General features: G+C 42.0%; 2 protein-coding genes across 2 annotated transcripts; both read right to left on the bottom strand.

Moving 5' to 3' along the window:
- Positions 1-5836: 5836 nt before the first annotated feature.
- drd5a (dopamine receptor D5a) lies at positions 5837-7219 on the bottom strand. The gene has a single exon (XM_035661674.1). It carries the CDS (start codon positions 7217-7219, stop codon positions 5837-5839), a length of 1383 nt encoding a protein of 460 aa, XP_035517567.1.
- A 3473-nt stretch (positions 7220-10692) lies between these two features.
- On the bottom strand, positions 10693-15761 carry otop1 (otopetrin 1). The gene is made up of 6 exons (XM_035661673.1): positions 15377-15761; positions 15008-15144; positions 14614-14672; positions 13987-14117; positions 11989-12896; positions 10693-10863 (listed from the first exon to the last, which is right to left on the bottom strand). Exons 1-6 carry the CDS (start codon positions 15759-15761, stop codon positions 10693-10695), a joined length of 1791 nt encoding a protein of 596 aa, XP_035517566.1.
- Positions 15762-17724: the final 1963 nt, after the last annotated feature.

The raw sequence follows: 17724 nt of genomic DNA, 5'->3' as shown, positions 1-17724 counted from the left end.
AGTCCTGATGCAGATTTTCTGAGTGTTAAATTCTTAATAGATAATACCCAAGGATGTTTTGGTTTTTCAAACTCTAACTTTGATTGATGCATATTTAGTCATGAATATTGAAGCTCATAGAGAAACTAAAGGATAAATTCCCCACTGCCTCAAACCAAGGCAGAAGTAAAGGAAAATTAAGTTAGAGAGAATGGTGATTACTGCTATAATTCTGGCTGTTTTAAATATCTTGATTTTTTTTCTTATAATTTGCATATGATTAGTTTTAACACATATTTTATAATTATGAGATATGAAGCTCTCTGGATTTCTGAATTCTTAAAGACCTATGCATCCCTAATTACATGTATATTTGAGGAGTTCAATATTGCTTTACATTTTACACATGTAGATTTTAGGATGGATTACAAATTAATTCCAAGCCAAAAGTGCAACATTAATGCCTAATCATCCTTAAGCTTTTATGTTCACAATTTGTACAAATCATATAAAAAATGTTTAAAAGCTGATTTTCAAAGACCGTTTCTATCAATGTGCCTTCTTCCTTTGTGCCATCTCTGCATTATTAAATAGCGCATGCTGAAAAGTAACAGAGAAGATGTAAGAAACACAGTGAAACACAAAGAACAAATCCTCCCTTTGCACATTGGGGCACTCTGCATCAGCAGGACAGAGCAGAAGGTTTAAGTCTGCCCATTTGAGAGTTTGTGCACAGAGCTACTATACAGAGTGGACCAGTGGCCTTTTGGGAAAACAGACACCAGCCTTTCTCTCCATTCAAGCTCACTGAAAGTAATATAAAACCCGAGACTGCGTCAGAGATAGGAAGCGGATGGGATGGCAGTGAGAGGTGAAAGAATGAGTTTCAAAGAGCAAAATGTTTGATCTTCAAGGCTGAACTATTTTTATCCAGATATGCAACAACGGTTTGGTGATCTGAACAAAGTCTCTCCTTTAACGATGCATGTCCATAGACTGAACTGCAGTAAGACAGGTTCTTTTATCAGTGGAATAAAACATGCAATCACTAAAATTTAGGCTCAGTTGAAAGAGTCAATGTGTAAAGTGTAACATAGAAGTGTAGTTGTGTGAGGAGGTGGCGTGACACTAATATTGGCGAGGTTATTGCCAGGTCAATCATGCTGATAAAACAGGTCAGGCTTGATTTACAGTAATTAAGGGGTTCATTCACCCAGCGCTCTTGATAAGCTCAAAGTGGTGTCACTCACAGTGTTCACCTTGCTCTTCTGAGAGGTAAAGGAAACAGGAAGCTAAACTGCCTTCTGCCTCTCTTCTTTTCCTTAGATGGCTAAACTATTTGAAGATAAAAAAGGTAGGAAGCATGCTGAGAAGCGAGAGGAAATACTGAAACAAACAAAAGCAAATGTGTTTTTTATGTATGTGTAGGTGTGTGTGTGTGTGTGTGTGTGTGATGAAAGAGACAGTGAAGAGAGATTCAGACCAAATCTCTTGAAACAGTAAGTGCATCAGTGTTGAAAATGTGTGTGTTGTATGTGCGCGCATGCATACGTGTGTGTGTGTGTGTGTGTGTGTGTGTGCAGGACGAAAGGGAGTGATTTTGATGAATGTGTCCTGACGGATGGTGTAACCCCCCTAAGCCTGCCTCCACTTCCTCTCCAGCCCTCCTGTCACGGCTGAATATCGAGGTCAGACCACCTTTCATATTTGTTCCACTGCTGCTGGGACACAACACAGAACAAGTAAACACCTCATCCCCTGGGAATGCTGCTGCTTCCTTACTTTTTCCTCATTTAGTCAGTGATTGCTAAAAAAATACTTAAGTGCATCATGATAACTTGTCTTAAAAAAATGTAGAAAACGAAAATAATCCGGGAAATACTTGGTATCATCATTCCAGTTTCAGTTAAATTAGATAAGCAGCAGCTGCTTGGTAAATTATGGCAATTTGAAATGCTGACCTTCAATTATTCCTTCCGATATGAGGCCAACTTTTTTAAAATGCAGCATCAAAGTGCACCAATCCTTCAAGTTTGATCAAAATTGCACCACTGTAGTCTGCGATCTTGAGTTTAATCACAGTTTGACGAGTTGTCGCTGAGATATCACCTCATTTCAGGTCTGACAGACACAACCTGATCCTTAGATCTTCCCGACCTCGCACATCTGTCATCTCATGGGAGAAACTGATCAGCATCAGGATGGAGGTGGCTCTGGGTCTCACTTACCAGCCTTTCATCCCAATGTCATTTAATCTAATTCCCCTGGCAGCTGTGCGAAATTTGTGAAAATAACAGATTGTCTTAAATTCTAGAAAATGTGTCAAGAGAGACACTTTACAGGAAAACAGCATTTAGAGTTACAGCTCATTTGAATGTCTTTGCCCAGTTCCTCACTTAATTTCAATGCATGGGTTATGTAATGAGGTTTTATACATATTTTCATCATTTAACTGCATTAACTGCTGTCTGGTCAAAAGAACTGTTCATTCTAAAAAGGATGACCTTCATTTTTTTAACATTATTTCTTAGGAGAATCTTCTATCTGTCCTTGTGTTCAAGCATGAAAAGTAAGTGCAGTTGCTCAAGTACTGTTGCTTACAATTCTTAAAAGGTATTTGAATATTTCCCTTTCATGAGAATTTGTACTTCTACCCCACCACATTGAATGGACAATAATAGTAGTTAGTAGTTGTTTGAATATATGTATAAAACATAATAATCAACTTCATGCATTATAGATTATGGTGCCCATCACAAAGTGTCACAAGGAATGTGTCAAGAAGGAAGTCTGCAAAAGGGATTTAATTAAAACAAATGTAATTTATTAAAACTAAGGTAAACACAAATGGACAATGGAGTGTGGATATCAGTAGTGTAACCAATGCCTGCTCTGGAAGGGTTGACAGGGCAAACCAAAAGAAGAGGACGTGAGGTGGGTGTGAGTTGTAGGAAGAAAGACAGAGTGAGCACATGGGCCAGCATCTTTAGCCTAGATGTCCCAGGTGAACTAGATCAGCTAAAGACCCTCCCATGTCAGCCAACTGCCCACTGAGGTTGGACGAGACTGCCTGGCAGAGAGACAGTGGGATGGGCATCACAATAAAGTAATTAAAATGAACCTCACCTCAACCTGCTACAACAGTAACACACTGCTCATCTATCAATGCATATGTCTATAAATATGATTTGTAATAATATATCACTCACAGGGGGAGTTTACTGCAGAACGAGTACTTTTACTTTGATACTTTAAGTATATTTAGCTTGTAATACTTTTACTTTATGTATGATTCTAACACAGGACATTTGTAATGGAGTGTTTTCTATATTGTTGTATTGGTATATACTTTACTAATTATCAACATTGCAACTCGACTTCCAATAGTTCAGTCAATAATTCTGGCATGTTATTTTCTTTTTTAAATAAAAGCTTTTAATACTTCTTCCACCACTGCCTGTGTAATTAGACATGGATGACAGTGAATGAAGGAGAGGGCCACACATGGGTTAACATGAAACCATTGGTTAAGAGAAAATTTTTAAAATGCAAATTAAGTTAGATTGTATTGAGTTAATGATCTTGTTTGTACATGAACATACTGAAGCAAATGGCTTCCCTATGGTTTACCATGTGGACAACAGGGGCACCTCAGATAATTGGCACAGACTTTGTTTTTCAGTTTTTTCTTTATTCTGTGCAACTGGATTATGCATGTTTTTGCTCTCAGTCAGGAAGTGGATTGTTAATCGTGCCCTCTTCTCATCAGTTTGTCATATACTCACTCATCTCTACCTTTAAAACAAAATGTAGGAATGGAACATAGAGGCTGATATGTATTCATTTATTTATTTATTCACATAAAAAGTTTTTTGTCTGTTAACTAATTTGTGCCAAGACCTATATAGGAAACGGTGATGGGATTTGCACACAGTGGGTTTTGTTTTTTGCTGGCAGAAAGACTGCACTGACAGATGCTCTTGGCAGTTCAACAAAGAGTGGTTACTGAGGTATTGCCTTCTTTCATTGGCTTTAAGTACTGGTATGAGGGGAGAGTTTCACATTAAGTATAGATATTTTCTTCAGAGAGAGAAAATAGACCACCATGAAGAGCAGAGCTGCTTATTCAGGGAGTGCTTTGCTTCAGTGTTTTCTCTTTTTATTACTTTACATATATATGAAACTGTGCCGCTCTGCCAGAGGAAATATATCAGCTGTCTCAACCTGTGGAAGACAGGTCAGTCTCAGGAAATGTCCTGGAGGAGCACATAACCACAATGTCCCCAGTTTGAGTCCGCTGGGGACCACTGTTGCATGTCAGCCCTCGCTCTCTATTTTTCTCTGCCAACCTTTCCTGTCACTCTCTCTGCTGTCAAACTGTCCGAAGAAGGCAAAATTCCAAGAACTAAATTTTAAAAAGAAGAAGGGTCACAGGTGGGCATGCATGAAAGTAAAGTCAGTGCTGGTGTACCGGTAAAATGAAAGTAAAGGTGAAAATCCTCCAAGCCTGCAAAGTTTGTCCATTTGGGAACCCATAGTGGTAAAATGTCACCTTCAGGAAGATACCAGAGCATTCTGTTCTCTCAGCATGACAGCATTTTATTAGACAAATGATGACACACTTCACTGTTTAAAGGACAGTAGTATACATTCAGATCAGGTCATCTGTACAGTACAAAGATAAAGAGAGGTGTGGGAGAGGTAATGTATGACATCCAGTTTTGTTGGCCCAGTTGCCTCGCGCGTGTGTGTATGTAGGTTTTCTATAGCAACAATTCCTCTAGCTGACAAACTGCAGTAGCCTTATTGTGTTGAGTTATTGATTCACACCTGAAAATCTTTGATCATTTAGGACAGTCTTGATTCTTTCTTTTCTTTTGTTAGTTCAGTAAGAGCTGTGGTTGATATAGCACAAGCATTCAGTCGTTTTGGCCTCAATAAGAAATGAAAGATCACAGAAAAGAGTTTTGACTGTTAAAATGACTGTGGCGAATTCTAGTAAAATTATTTGATTTGGATTAGTGATTCCAGTGTAAACAGGCTAACTTTTATACATTTATAGCATTGGATTTTGTTCCTTTTACATCAAGTTTTGCTCCATCAAAGCGTCAGGCCATCTGAACCTGGACCAAACTGCATGTAGTCCATGAGGTGCAGAGAAGGAGTGCTGGAGGAGTCACTGGGGTGGGTGCAGTGGGTAAACACTTTAATACTGCATTTTGGCATCATGTAACTTAAACTCCAATACCACACATTCCTTTCATGTTTCAAATCTCTTCTTTGAATAAGCTATAAGGCGCTGAAATGACTGCATTTGACTAGAACTGTAAGGCTGCCCTCAGTTTTCAATACTCAGTGGAAAGACGGGCACTGGATACACATGAGGTTTTCAAGCAGCAAAAGGTTCTCCATTATGATTCCTCAAGTGAGTCTCTACAAACATTTTCCCCCTCCAAGTGGATGGGCATGAGACACAGACGCTCCGAGTGACGCCTTCGAGTAAACAACAGCTTCAACTACACTGAACCTTTGAACAAATGAACAAAGACTTCACTTGTCATGTAAATAAACACCTACACATCACTTGTTTTTTGTTTGTTTTTTTCAGAACAGGACAACAACATCACATCTCATATATAACGCAAAGCGGCGGCAGGGTGGCCCGGTGGCTACAGTGTCCGTGAGCAAGTCACTATAGATCCCTCACCAGCTACAAGGGGCTCTGCTCAGTAGCTCAGTATAAACCCTGACCTGTGGACTCCATGTGGAGAGAGGCGTGTGGGACATAGGAGATGAATGAACGATGGCATTATTATCAATACATCCAATTACGCACGGGAAGACACAAAGTTGGGAGTTAGTGCAATCCATTGGGTGTGAACGGTGACATCCTCTCAAGACTGATGTCTGCCTCGCAGTCCTCCAAGTCACAAACCGAGTCGGTGGCATTTTCATTATTGTGAGAAAACTGTGAAATCCTGTCAAACGTCTCTTCATGCTCAATACATTCAACCACGTTGGGGATCATGTTGACGTAGGCGTTCGCGATTTCCTTGTGGATGAGGGTGTCTTGATTGTATGACACCAGCTCATTGCTGATGTTAACAGTTTCCACTGGCGTGCTGGAGCAGAAATTGCGACAGCCCAAGAGGCTGGCAAAGGCCTTCCTGAACTCGGCGTTGAAGGCGTAAATGATGGGGTTCAGGGAGGAATTGGTCCAGCCGAACCACACAAAGACGTCGAAAGTGGTCTCGCTGACGCACGGCAGGCCCGCGTCCCGGTCTGTGGCCGGTCTGTCGCAGAACGGGACCATACAGTTCAGGATGAAGAAGGGTAACCAGCAACACACAAAGACACCCATAATCACCGACAGAGTTTTGAACACTTTGGTTTCCCGTTTAATCGACGTTTTCAAGGTGTTGTGGTGTTGGCACTCTATTCTGTTGGTCCTGCAACTTTGAGCGTGCTCTGCTGCTCTCTCCAGGGAGGCTATTCTCCTAATTTGTATTTGTGCAATCCGGTATATTCTGGTGTAAGTCACAATCATAATTGCCACGGGAATATAGAAACTTATCAAAGAGGAGGATATAGCATACTCTCTGCTCAGGCTGGAGTCGCAGTTTTCCTCTATCTGCCGACTCGTAGAAGAGTTGTGCGTCCCGGCCAAGTCGTCATCGCTGGCTTTGTGCCAGTTTAGCTGGACCGGTATGAATGAAATGAGCACAGACAACGTCCAAGTGATGCTTATCATAACAAAGGCAACACGCTGGGTCATTTTCCTCTCGTAGCGGAAGGGGCTCGAGATGGCCCAATATCTATCCACGCTGATAATACAGAGGTTGAGGATAGAAGCGGTGGAACACATAATGTCAAAAGCGACCCAGACGTTACAGAAAGTGCCAAACGGCCAATAGCCCGCCACCTCAGCCACTGCTTTCCAGGGCATCACCAGGACGGCCACGAATAAATCCGACAGAGCCAGGGAGACGATGAAAATGTTGGTGACTTTGGTCCGCAGGTGCCGAAAGCGCAGCACCGCGGAGCAAACCAGGATGTTCCCGAGCAGGGTCCATAGGATGAGTAGGGACAGCAGACAGCCTGTCACTGTACGCACCACCATATCCTGCCTCGCGTCGTCTGTTGCCTCCGTTTCGGTGCTGTTCCACATAATCTCTCCTCGGGGTGCCGGCACAGAGTCAATCCCCTGCACCGATGACAGATACTTGGCTGGGTTCTCCATGTGCCTCTCTTCAAGTAAAACTGCAGTCCATTGCTCCGTGCGCGGGGACGGTTGCAGTTGTCAGCCACTCACCGTATTGTCCCCATTGACCCGTTCGGCTGCCAGCCTGATGTGGAGTGCAAAACATACGGAAAGAGATAAGTAAGCGCGTTAAGACTGAGCCAAGCGACGTGCCAGGTCCGCTGAGGGGCTGAAACGGAGCAAGCAGTGGCGAGCGCATGATGCAGCCTTGCTGGGTCCGGTCGTCTGACCTGGCTGCCTCTGTGAATCCCTCCAGTCCAAGGTATCCTGAGCGCGGTGTGGGTGAGGAGGGAGTCCCTGCAGCCTGACACACACTAACCTAACCAGGGCTGGGCGCAGACAACATCACGCCTCCTTTTGTGCGTGGTGTTACGCACAGCAATGCACTGCATTAGAAAAGGTGTGTGAGGAAGTCCTCAACATTTTGAGGGGTTTTTCATCGTCGTGTTTCACAGTGCGTAATTACAAACTCTAAATCAGTCGAGAGCTGTCTGCCAACTGCGGACTGTTTATGTGGCAGGGGTGACAATGTGCAGGATCCAAGTGCGTGTATCTGGACTATACAAAAATACTAATAAACAGCAACTGTGTGCATCTAAATGTATTCCATGTACCGTATAGAGCTTGCAGACACACCCAAGCAGTTCACAATGAATTATAATCAATAAGAGGACCTTTAATAGGAAAGAGAACGGAGCCTCTCCTGCAGCCTCAACTAATAGCGGCAGAGCTGTCCATGGTGCTGAAAAAGCAAACAGCCTGGAGCATAATGCCTTCATTATCGTTTCAACAAGCAGGAACTCTATCTATCTATCTATCTACTGCTGTTTTAATGCCTTGCAGCATGAATGTCATCAATTCATACTTTTATCCCCAGCACCATGTCCACCACCACCTGCCATTCCTTTAGCTCAGTGTAAAGCTCCAATGCAAAGTAAACAATCAAAAGTCTTTTAAACACATTTTATATGGATAATTATAATTCAAATGTATACTTTTCAGCCTGGTGGTATCATGCGAGAATTGATCTTTTTAAAAATGGAAAAAAAAAATCAATCGTTTGTAGACTGAATACTGGTGTTTTGCCCTCTGACTGACGACCGCCGAGTGGAGGTCATAGCTCACCCACTTTTCAGAGTTGCCTGAACAGGTGAGTCACATTCACACTCAGCGGGCATGTTAAAGCCAGGAGCTTCGCGCGCGCCGTGCGTCGTCGTGTGTTTGTGCAACAACCGTTTCCGGCTTTGAAACGTCACGGATATTTTTAGATGTGTCTGTGCGCCTGTCAAATCGTTCTGACTTGACGTCAAAATAATCTCCCGATGCCCGATGCCAAATTCTCTGGAGTAACCTATAATCTCAGGATGTCATGTCAAGAGGCAACCTGTGTCCGACACAACGTTTCCTTCTTTACATACAGACTACAGATGTTACCCCCGCCAGTGAATTACTGTGCTAAAGGATCAAAAGTGTGGTGACTGTTTTTTTTCCAACCATGGCCAAAGAGGTCGATGTCTAAAATGCGTGTATGTAGACTGTTGGTGTTGCGTTTAAGACAAAAATGACAGAACAATATGAATGAAGTTATTTTGTGTCAATATTTATATTCTGAATAGTTGCCGGAACATATTATATAGTAATTCATATGAAGTCACAACACAAAGACTCAGTTGTGTTGTTGTGATAGTTTCTCATTTATTATTCTGAATACTTGTGTTGTTCCCTAAATGTAACTGTATCTTAGGGTGTTTGTTTTACCAAGATCTTTGTAAGAAGCAGGCATTTATGAAGAAGTGATGGAATAACGATCCAAGCTGCAGATACCTATAGTACAGGAGCTGTCCTAGCAAACTCTTTAAAAAAACATAAATAGGTGGCGCCATCATGTGGTGCAAAGCTCCACTACAATTGCTGCTAATTTCAGAAGTTCAGTGTAACTGTAGATTAACAGAGATCCTCAGGGTTGAGACCAGACAACATAAGAGGATAAGAACATCAGAGATGTGACAGGTCTTGTATAAGAAAAAAAGAAAACTATTCTTTATTTCAATAGGTGAAAGATATACATTCATCACTATTGTACACTTCATTTCATATGAGCACCATTTCATTGGAATTTCACAAAATTGTATCACAGTGTCTGAATGATTTTGATCAGTATGACAGTATTTACAAAGATGACATAATATTGCAGTTTGCACCTAAAAAAACATGGATTTTACCACAAGTTGGCACATAGCGAGAACACAGGCAGTGGATAGCACCAGGTTGAGAACTTGCTGACTAAAGCTATACATTGATTTGATATAAAATTGTACAGTACAAGTATACAGTATATCTGTGTTTTATATTTAAAAGAATAATTCATGTCACAGACAGGGATGGTTTTTATTGCTGATCCTTCAGGTGTAAACATACAATCTCTGGTCTGGTGTAGCAGTTGCCATCACAACATTTGATTGTCGCCAATATAGTTTTGCTGTAATAATCCTGGAACTATTCTGATACAAGATTCCCACTTTAATAATGTAGACACATCTGATTCGAACAATATTAAACCAGTGCCTTTTCATGTGAACATACATGAATTCAGTTTTTGACAGGAAATTTGTTGTCTCACCTTGCACTTCTGAACATAATGTGGATACAGATCACAGGATTCCAGTATAATTAAAACAGTGCTACCTAGTAACATAATTTTGAACATAACTTACCATTCAATGTGGCAGAACAGAGAATCAGCATACAAAAGGACATTAATGAACCTTAAATTACTTAAATTTCTGAGAACTATAGTCCAACTCATAAAATATAGTGCTAAGATTGTCACTATCGTTGTAGCTTAAGTGTTGCATACTGTTCCATTAAACTACTAAGAAAAGTAAATGAGAACCATATCCATATACAGTATGAACATTTCACATGTCAAGTGGTATATCGATGCACTTGTGGCTCTGTTGAATACAGTACTATTACCTTATTAGATGTGTGAGACTAACAGGTGTTTCAGTGGCTTAGCTGGAGTATTTTGTGATATATTTTCAGCTACTAATATGAAACAGTACAAAATGTGCGTGTCAGATACAGCATTTACATTTAACATGATGCACCAGTGAGGAAAACCTACTGCAATGTGATTACATGACAAAAAGTACAAAGGGCCGTTTTGAAATTCTTGAAACCAACGGTTCTTTAAATCACCATCTTTAGTAAACCTTGCACAATATACAAGGTAATTTTTCAAGGAACGTAATAGGTTTGTCTTCCTCTGTAATCCCCACACTGAAGGATCTGCAGTTTGTTTGTCTCCACTGCTTGCTTTCAAGTCTGTTGGAGTGTGACCCAGACTGCCTCCTGAACGGTTGACCTGCGCTGTGAGACACTCTCGGGAGCCGTTGGTGACAAGTGTTCCTGTGCATGTTATCTGGCATTGTCAGTCATCTGCTATTCTGTCAGACCCGGCGGAACACCTCGAAGAGGGAGGCAACTGAGTGCATGCGGTAGAAAAGGTTCAAAGGAATGGCGAAATTGAGAACTGTGGTCCATATGCTGAAGCCAAATGTCTCCTGTTCCAACCCGTTGTCGTACTGTGGCCGGCAGCCAAAGGCTGGAAGGATCCACAGCTGAAAGAAAGAAATTAAATGAGTTAAGTTTTTTTTTTTGGCCACTTGGGGGCAGTGCAACAAGCTGTATACACAATTTTGACAATAACCACGATAGGAAGTTTTTGTAGCTAACTTGTTAGCAAATAGTTGTCTATTTACACATGTAGCAGACATGGAGCAACAGTAGTGTTTCAAAGTCATGTTCTGCAAGTTTAATTTTCACTCTCCCTTAGCTCTGCTTTGAAATATTTGTCTCTCTAGCTGCTAAATTCTCCACTATGTTCACCAGCTAGTTGCCAACTTTGTTTGCTATTTGGTGCTTGGCAGGGAGCATACCATGTTTTTTTTTAGAGCTTTTTGCTGGAAACAATTTTCATCTATGTTTGCAAACATGGTTGATGAGAGCTGTGAGAGTGAACCAAAACAATATAGTGGCCAATGAAACCAAGACAATGAGCTGAAAGATGCTAAACCGCTCCACAGAACTGAGGGAAATTTCTGTGATAATTCTCTGTGGATTTGTCACTACGAGTAACACCTGTCACATTACACATTTTCATTTGATACATTGTTAATTAAAGTATTGATTAGTGCAGCTTTAAATCTGTACAACAATCTTCAATTTGTGCTTCTGATATAAAGACTGAATGAAAAAAGATCTTACAGGAACATTAAATTTTTTAGTTAGGCATTCCCTTTCTATTCATGAACAGGACAGTTATTCAAAAGCTTTTTTCTTATACGTATATGAATGGGTTTAGTTGGTATAGTTGCACATCAGCTACCACAGTGATGTTATCCCCTACACTGCCACCTATTGGTCAGCCAATGTAAGTGCAACATACATTTGTCAAGATGGCCGATGCAAGGCCTGAAACACTGAGCAGGTCAGGAATATCTTTTCAATTCTTCTATAGTAGGAGACTCTTGCCGATAAATAAACCTTGATACATAGATATATTAAATGTTTTTGCATTGCACTGAATAATAAAATATGTGAACACATTAGTTTTAAAAGCATACATATTGGTTGCCATTATTTAGCCTTTTTTTTAGAACAAAACTAACTTCAATCTAATTAAATGTAATCTATATTCAATCATCAGTTGACAGGTGCTGCTTAAAGCTAAGCTAAATGCTTACCGAAATGTTGCACATTAGCAGGAAGACAGCGATGTTCTTCAGGATTTGCCTCTTTATATTTGGGGGCTCCACTACTTTGTTCCCTACAGGCAGAGGCACCTCAGAAGGTTTCCTCGGACATCTATACACCTGACCGCTCTCCTCCTGATCGTTCTCCATGGTGACACAGGCCCTGTCTGGAGTCTCATAGGCTCGGTTGATGATGCCGTTGTACGGTGGGGCCAAAGAGGATGTCACTGAGAAGATTTCTGGAGCAGCTGGTAACTCAGGGTCCTCCCTCTCTCCATCCTCTTGCTGGCGATATAGGGACTCTATGATAAAAAGGTTCTGGATGTACTTCTCCAGCACAATAAGCAGAGAGTAGACAAGGTTGGTCCAGCGGTAAGGAGGACTGCTGTTGGTGCCTAACGCAGCCACTATGCTGCACCAGGACATGAGCCAGGAGCCGATAGAGGACCCAAACAGCAGCTCTGTGTCTAGCTGTCTGGACGGGTTTTTGGAGGTGTCCAGCGGTATGTGATCCGCTCGGTATATGAGCAGACCTGAAGTACTGGCAGAGCACATAAACACCAGCATGACAATGCCGTATATGTAGAACATGGAAATGGCTGACTGACGCATTTTGAGGGATTCCTCTACATGGGTGATGTAAACCACCAGAATCCCAATAGTGCTGGCCAGTGCAAGTAAACCTAGGATGGGGCCTAAGGTCAGGCCCTGGGTTTTGGTAGCCAGCCTTTTCTGGTTTGAAGAAAGGTCAATGGTCCGTCCAATGTTCTGCCACATGACGAAGAGCATAGCGGAGACGAAGATGTGGTACTCGATGTTGAAGGGATAGAGATAGTAGAGGCTGCTGGAGAACATGGAGCAAGTGCTGGTGGTGCAGTTACAGTGAGGCTCTGAGTGCACTGCAAAATAAAAACAGATGCATATTCATGAGACATATATATATACATTTTATCCAGCCCTACATTAACACTGTTTGTCTTTTAAGACAACATTAACAAAACCACATCCAGCTATTAGGACATAATAATAAACTGGCAGGAGGAGCAAGACACTAAAAACATAAATATTAAAATAAACCTGAGTATTAAACTGTCATATGTGAATGCTTTGAAAGCCTTGAGGCAAAATTATAACAACTGAACCCTTTCTAATCTTAAATGTTTTCAATCAATTTTCAAATGCAGATTAGGTATCTTGAGTGTTGACAAGATAGTCTTATTTAAAGTTATACAGTCTCTTCTGAGAACTGCCTTAGTTCAGTGAGCACAAGGGAGATCACTTTAAATCATTTTGATGGCAGCAGCATATAAAAGGTTTAATTCATGTTTTGTGTTTTAATAAAGGTATAGGCCATCTTTTGCAGCTCAAAACGCCACAAATACAACTTTATATTGTACCTATCGATGGTATAAACTCTATATATTCCACCACATCATGCAATGGTAATGCTGTTGCCCTCTAGAGATCATCTCAACAAAACCCTGCCGTGTGCCCCTCCCTCACCCTCTCCTACCCCTCACCCCCCAAAGGCCACCACTATGGTACTGCACCCTTTAATTAAAAAGAGAACAGCAGTCAGGGTGCAGCCAGCCTCACAGTCAGCCGGATATGAGGAGGAGCAGCCGAACCCCCCAACCCTAGGCTTAGATGTATCAGTTACTGTAATTGCAGCACCCTTGGGAGTAAGCAGCCTGGGGACAAAGCTGTCTGAGGTCAAGCGGGGGGTTGCCAAGGAGGGCGGTGGTGGCTGAAGTGTAGGGAAAGGGCTGGGGAGGGGGCCTCAGCACTAGCAACACTGTGTGTCTCCTGAAACTTAATAGAGAGACGTTCGACACAAACAAGACCCACTGGGCTGCCAAGCTAACATCCCTTCCCCTTCACAAACCCTCCTCTCCTTCCGTTTTCTTTCATCCATTGAAGTGAGCTCTCAAGTGGGCTATTGTACTTTTCTTCTCAGTACAAGCCAGCAATCGACCCCTTGGCCCCTACCTATAGTGAGGTTTCCATAACCCAGGGCGGAGAGTCTTCTCTTATGGTTGTTCAAGAAGTGTTCGGCCTCTGACATCACACCGTTGCACCACAGGAGGAGGTTGGTAAAGACTGCATGGATTACACCAAATCTGAAGAGAGAAACAAGGTGACAACTAGGTTGATGACCAGTCATCTAACAGCATGTGGCAGTGTTATGAAAAAGGATGAATTGATGTGCATGCATATTCATATAGTGCACATTTTTTAATCGCTGGTTATGGCATGACTGTCATATCAAAAATGTTGTTTTATTATTTGTGGGTGCAACAAGATGAATATTAGATTAGATTAGATTAGATTAGATTCAACTTCATTGTCATTGCACAAGTACAGGTACAAGGGAACGAAATGCAGTTAGCATCCAACCAGAAGTGCAAAGCAAGTGCAGAGTAATGTGCATATGTACAAAAATATGTAAAATAATAATAACATTATAGATATATGAATATACTGGCAGGATATTTACATTATGAACAGTATTAACAGAATGAGCGGAGTGAGGTAAATATACTAAGATATATACAGCTATTAACATATTAAATATGACAACTAAAGTTAAATTATAATACCACATATTTCACATACCTCTCAAATGTTTCAAAGCTCTTGATGACATCTTTGATGTGAAACCAGAGAAAATGCACCTGAACAAAACACAAAAACAAGACAGAAAACTTTAATATAAAAAGTTAGAGAAAACATTATTCAAAATATAGCAAATTAAAGCATTTTAAATTTACTTGAGAGGGATTTAAGTCCGTTTACCAGAAGGATTTCCCTTGTCATATGCAGCTACACTCAAATAACGTGGACAATGATAGGATTATATTGTTGCAGCAACTCTGTACTCGCCTCATCAACAAAGAGCACATTATTCAAAGACCTACCTGGTTAAGCGGTGCACAGAAAAAAGACACAGTGTCTTACACTGCTGAAAGATTATCACTTTATTGAAATTAAAGCGGGGTTGTAAACTTACCTGCGCTATGGTGTGAGTTGCATGGATGACAGGATATACCCCGAGCACGGCCGACACACAAGACTGATAGCCAACATAATACCCGATTCGGAAAGCGTCCATAATCAGTGAAAGGAGTGCGAGGAGAGTCAAACCACCTACAAGAAAAACAATAAATAAATTATTTCAGGCTACATGGTAAAACAAATATTTTTTTCAGGTTTTCTTTAATTTCTCAAGCACAAAACATCCCTTAGTCCTAGCCAAGATTGTGGTTTTGGATTATTACATGCGTAAAGAAATAGCCTACAGTCATCTTCAAACCCCATGGAAAAGAATAACACCAGTTTGCTATTTTACGCATTTACTGCTGTGATCTTACAAATTCACCTCTTATCCAGCATGTGGTGGCGTGGACATCTTTCTCTGTCCGCGTGTTCTTCTGTCTGTCCCGCACCAGGATGTACCACATCATCCAGATCAGCTGTAGGATCATGAGGCAGGTGACAAAGGACAGCAGGTGCTCTTCCTTGACAGAGGGGCCATGGTGCGCAATAGCCAGCATCAACGCCGCCCCGATCAGCAACACATTGGTCCCGTACTGGCCGCTGAGGATCTCTGCGTTCTTCCTCGGATAGTCCCCTGACAAACTGCGTTTTAGTTTGGAGAAAATCTTCTTGTCCTGCTCGGAGCTGGACGACGAGGAGGAACTGTGACAGTATTTGTTCAGGCACATAATGTCCAGGCCGCTGTGCTCCACCATGGTGGGAGACATGTATACAAATCGCAGAGCCGAGAGAAGAGTCAAGTCAAAGCCGCGCGCTATAAGTGCATTTGAGGGAGGCCAGGTGCGTAACCTGTTGCTACAAGGTGGAGATTCAGACGAATAGGTACTGTGCCAAACATGCTCATTCAATCTTCAAGGTCCGGCTCAGTGGCCACGCATAGTTTCAATGTCCAGCCTCGCTGAGGATGGACTTGATAGATGCCATTGTCATCTTGAAACCCTGAAACTGAAATATCTGTTCGCGTAACAGGCTCGCTGAGTCACTGAAAATGGGAGATTGCGTTTCAGTCTTTGGTGATCCCAGACCCCCGTCCTCTTGAAACTCCCATATGTTTCAGAGAAATCACTGGGCTTGCTGTGCCAACCATTCACCACCTAAATAAGCAAAAACACTAAGCACGGAGTGATCCACAATAACAGAAAAAAACGCCCAAATCCACCTCTTCAGAGCAGCTGCCAGGCAGTCTTTCCAAGTCTGCTGAAATCCTCTCAAGGTAGCTATCGGGTGTTAAGCATGCAGGCCTGGATGAGATTAAAAGAAAGATGACATTTCACAAACCTGCGATTTTTACAGGCTGGAGGCAAATGACCTGTCCTAACAGCGCTTCAGATCCAGGTGCCACCTCCTCAAAGCCTTATGCCCAACTTGTGGTGGACATGTGCTGGTTGAAAACTTTGCTTTCAAGGTGGAAATGGAAGAATCAGATTTCATTGGTCAAATTCACAATGGCTTTTTGTGAGTGTATGTCAAGAAAGAGAGCACTGAGGCCATCAGCACTGAGAGCTCATATGGATGCGACCATGTAACCTCTGGTCCAATATAAACAGCTTGGGCGGATGCGCGCAATCAGCATAACAATAGAAGGGCTGCGCAGAGGCGATTGGTGTGATGTGAATTTAAGAGTCGATGGGGGTGGTATTCAGGACCTTTTAATCATCGATTTATTTTAAATACAAATATGGCTCCTTTTTTGAAAAACCGCCTAATTAAAAAGTGAAACACAATTAGTGAAATGGATACATGCAGTATCTCAGTGGCTTCACAATAGCTTCTATTCTGCTTTAGGAGTCTTGTCAGTCCCTCAGGACTCCTGAGTCAGCCCAGTCAAGCAACTTGGACTCCAAGAACACATTTTTTAAAAAGCAATAAGCCGCTGGGGGCAAATGGTTGGATTGATGGAATATGCTGAGGGCCCTTGGTGGTTAATTAGCAGCAGCCCAAATATTATTATTTTACTCATATTGGTATCCATTAATGTCACTTTCCCGCTCAAGTTATATATAAAAAACAAACAATGAACACTGGAGTAACTTGCTCTCCATTTGTATAAACACACAACAAACAGAGGGATAAGGACCATGCGCTAGTAAACAGCGCGCTATTGCGCATACGAGCGTGCCGCCCGCGACCCTAAACAGGCTTCAGTTCAGCATTTGATAGGCCTACATAAGTTCTTATAATTCCGACAGAAATTCTGCTTATTCTCCTTCAGTGGGACATCTGAGTTCTGCGCGTGGCACGTGGGGGAAACAACAGACACCAATCTTTAGCGTGCGCGCAGCTGTTGATTGGCGTGCAGGGCGACGTGTTTTGGAGCTGGTTAACAGCGAATGGGGATAAGACAAATGAATATCTTTCCACTTCTTTTCAACCCCTGGACAACTCCCTGTCTCTCATTAGTCAGAATGAGGGAGGCACTCCACAATAGCATCACGAGGGTTGGAGAGATGATCAAGTTATGCTCCTTAACCGCACATCTCTGCACCATCCGCTCTCTATTGATTTCTTGATCACTGAGAATCAGCGCGATAAAAAAAAGAGTGACTATCAGTGCCTTTATCAGCCCCTTAAATGGGTGACTGATTAAGTCCGAACACTTCGATTTAAACGGGAAGAGTTCACGCTATCTTCTGTTTGCACTTCAGGAACATCCCCAAGACAGCCTTATTG

Source organism: Morone saxatilis, unplaced genomic scaffold, assembly GCF_004916995.1.
Source record: "Morone saxatilis isolate NCDOM2014 unplaced genomic scaffold, NCSU_SB_2.0 Contig18, whole genome shotgun sequence".
In the NCBI taxonomy this organism is placed as follows: Eukaryota; Metazoa; Chordata; class Actinopteri; family Moronidae; genus Morone; species Morone saxatilis.
The sequence above is the reverse complement of the archived record's forward strand: the minus strand, read 5'-3'. Positions and strand labels throughout refer to the sequence as shown.

Bases quoted from the DNA above. Each gene is read 5' to 3' on its own strand.
- drd5a (XM_035661674.1), bottom strand. From the start codon at position 7,219: ATGGAGAACCCAGCCAAGTATCTGTCATCGGTGCAGGGGATTGACTCT.
- otop1 (XM_035661673.1), bottom strand. From the start codon at position 15,761: ATGTCTCCCACCATGGTGGAGCACAGCGGCCTGGACATTATGTGCCTG. The intron at 14,673-15,007 runs GTAAGTTTACAA...TGTTTTGTTCAG, and splicing joins CAACTCACACCATAGCGCAG to GTGCATTTTCTCTGGTTTCA. The intron at 12,897-13,986 runs GTAGGGGCCAAG...TTTATTTTGCAG, and splicing joins TTATGGAAACCTCACTATAG to TGCACTCAGAGCCTCACTGT.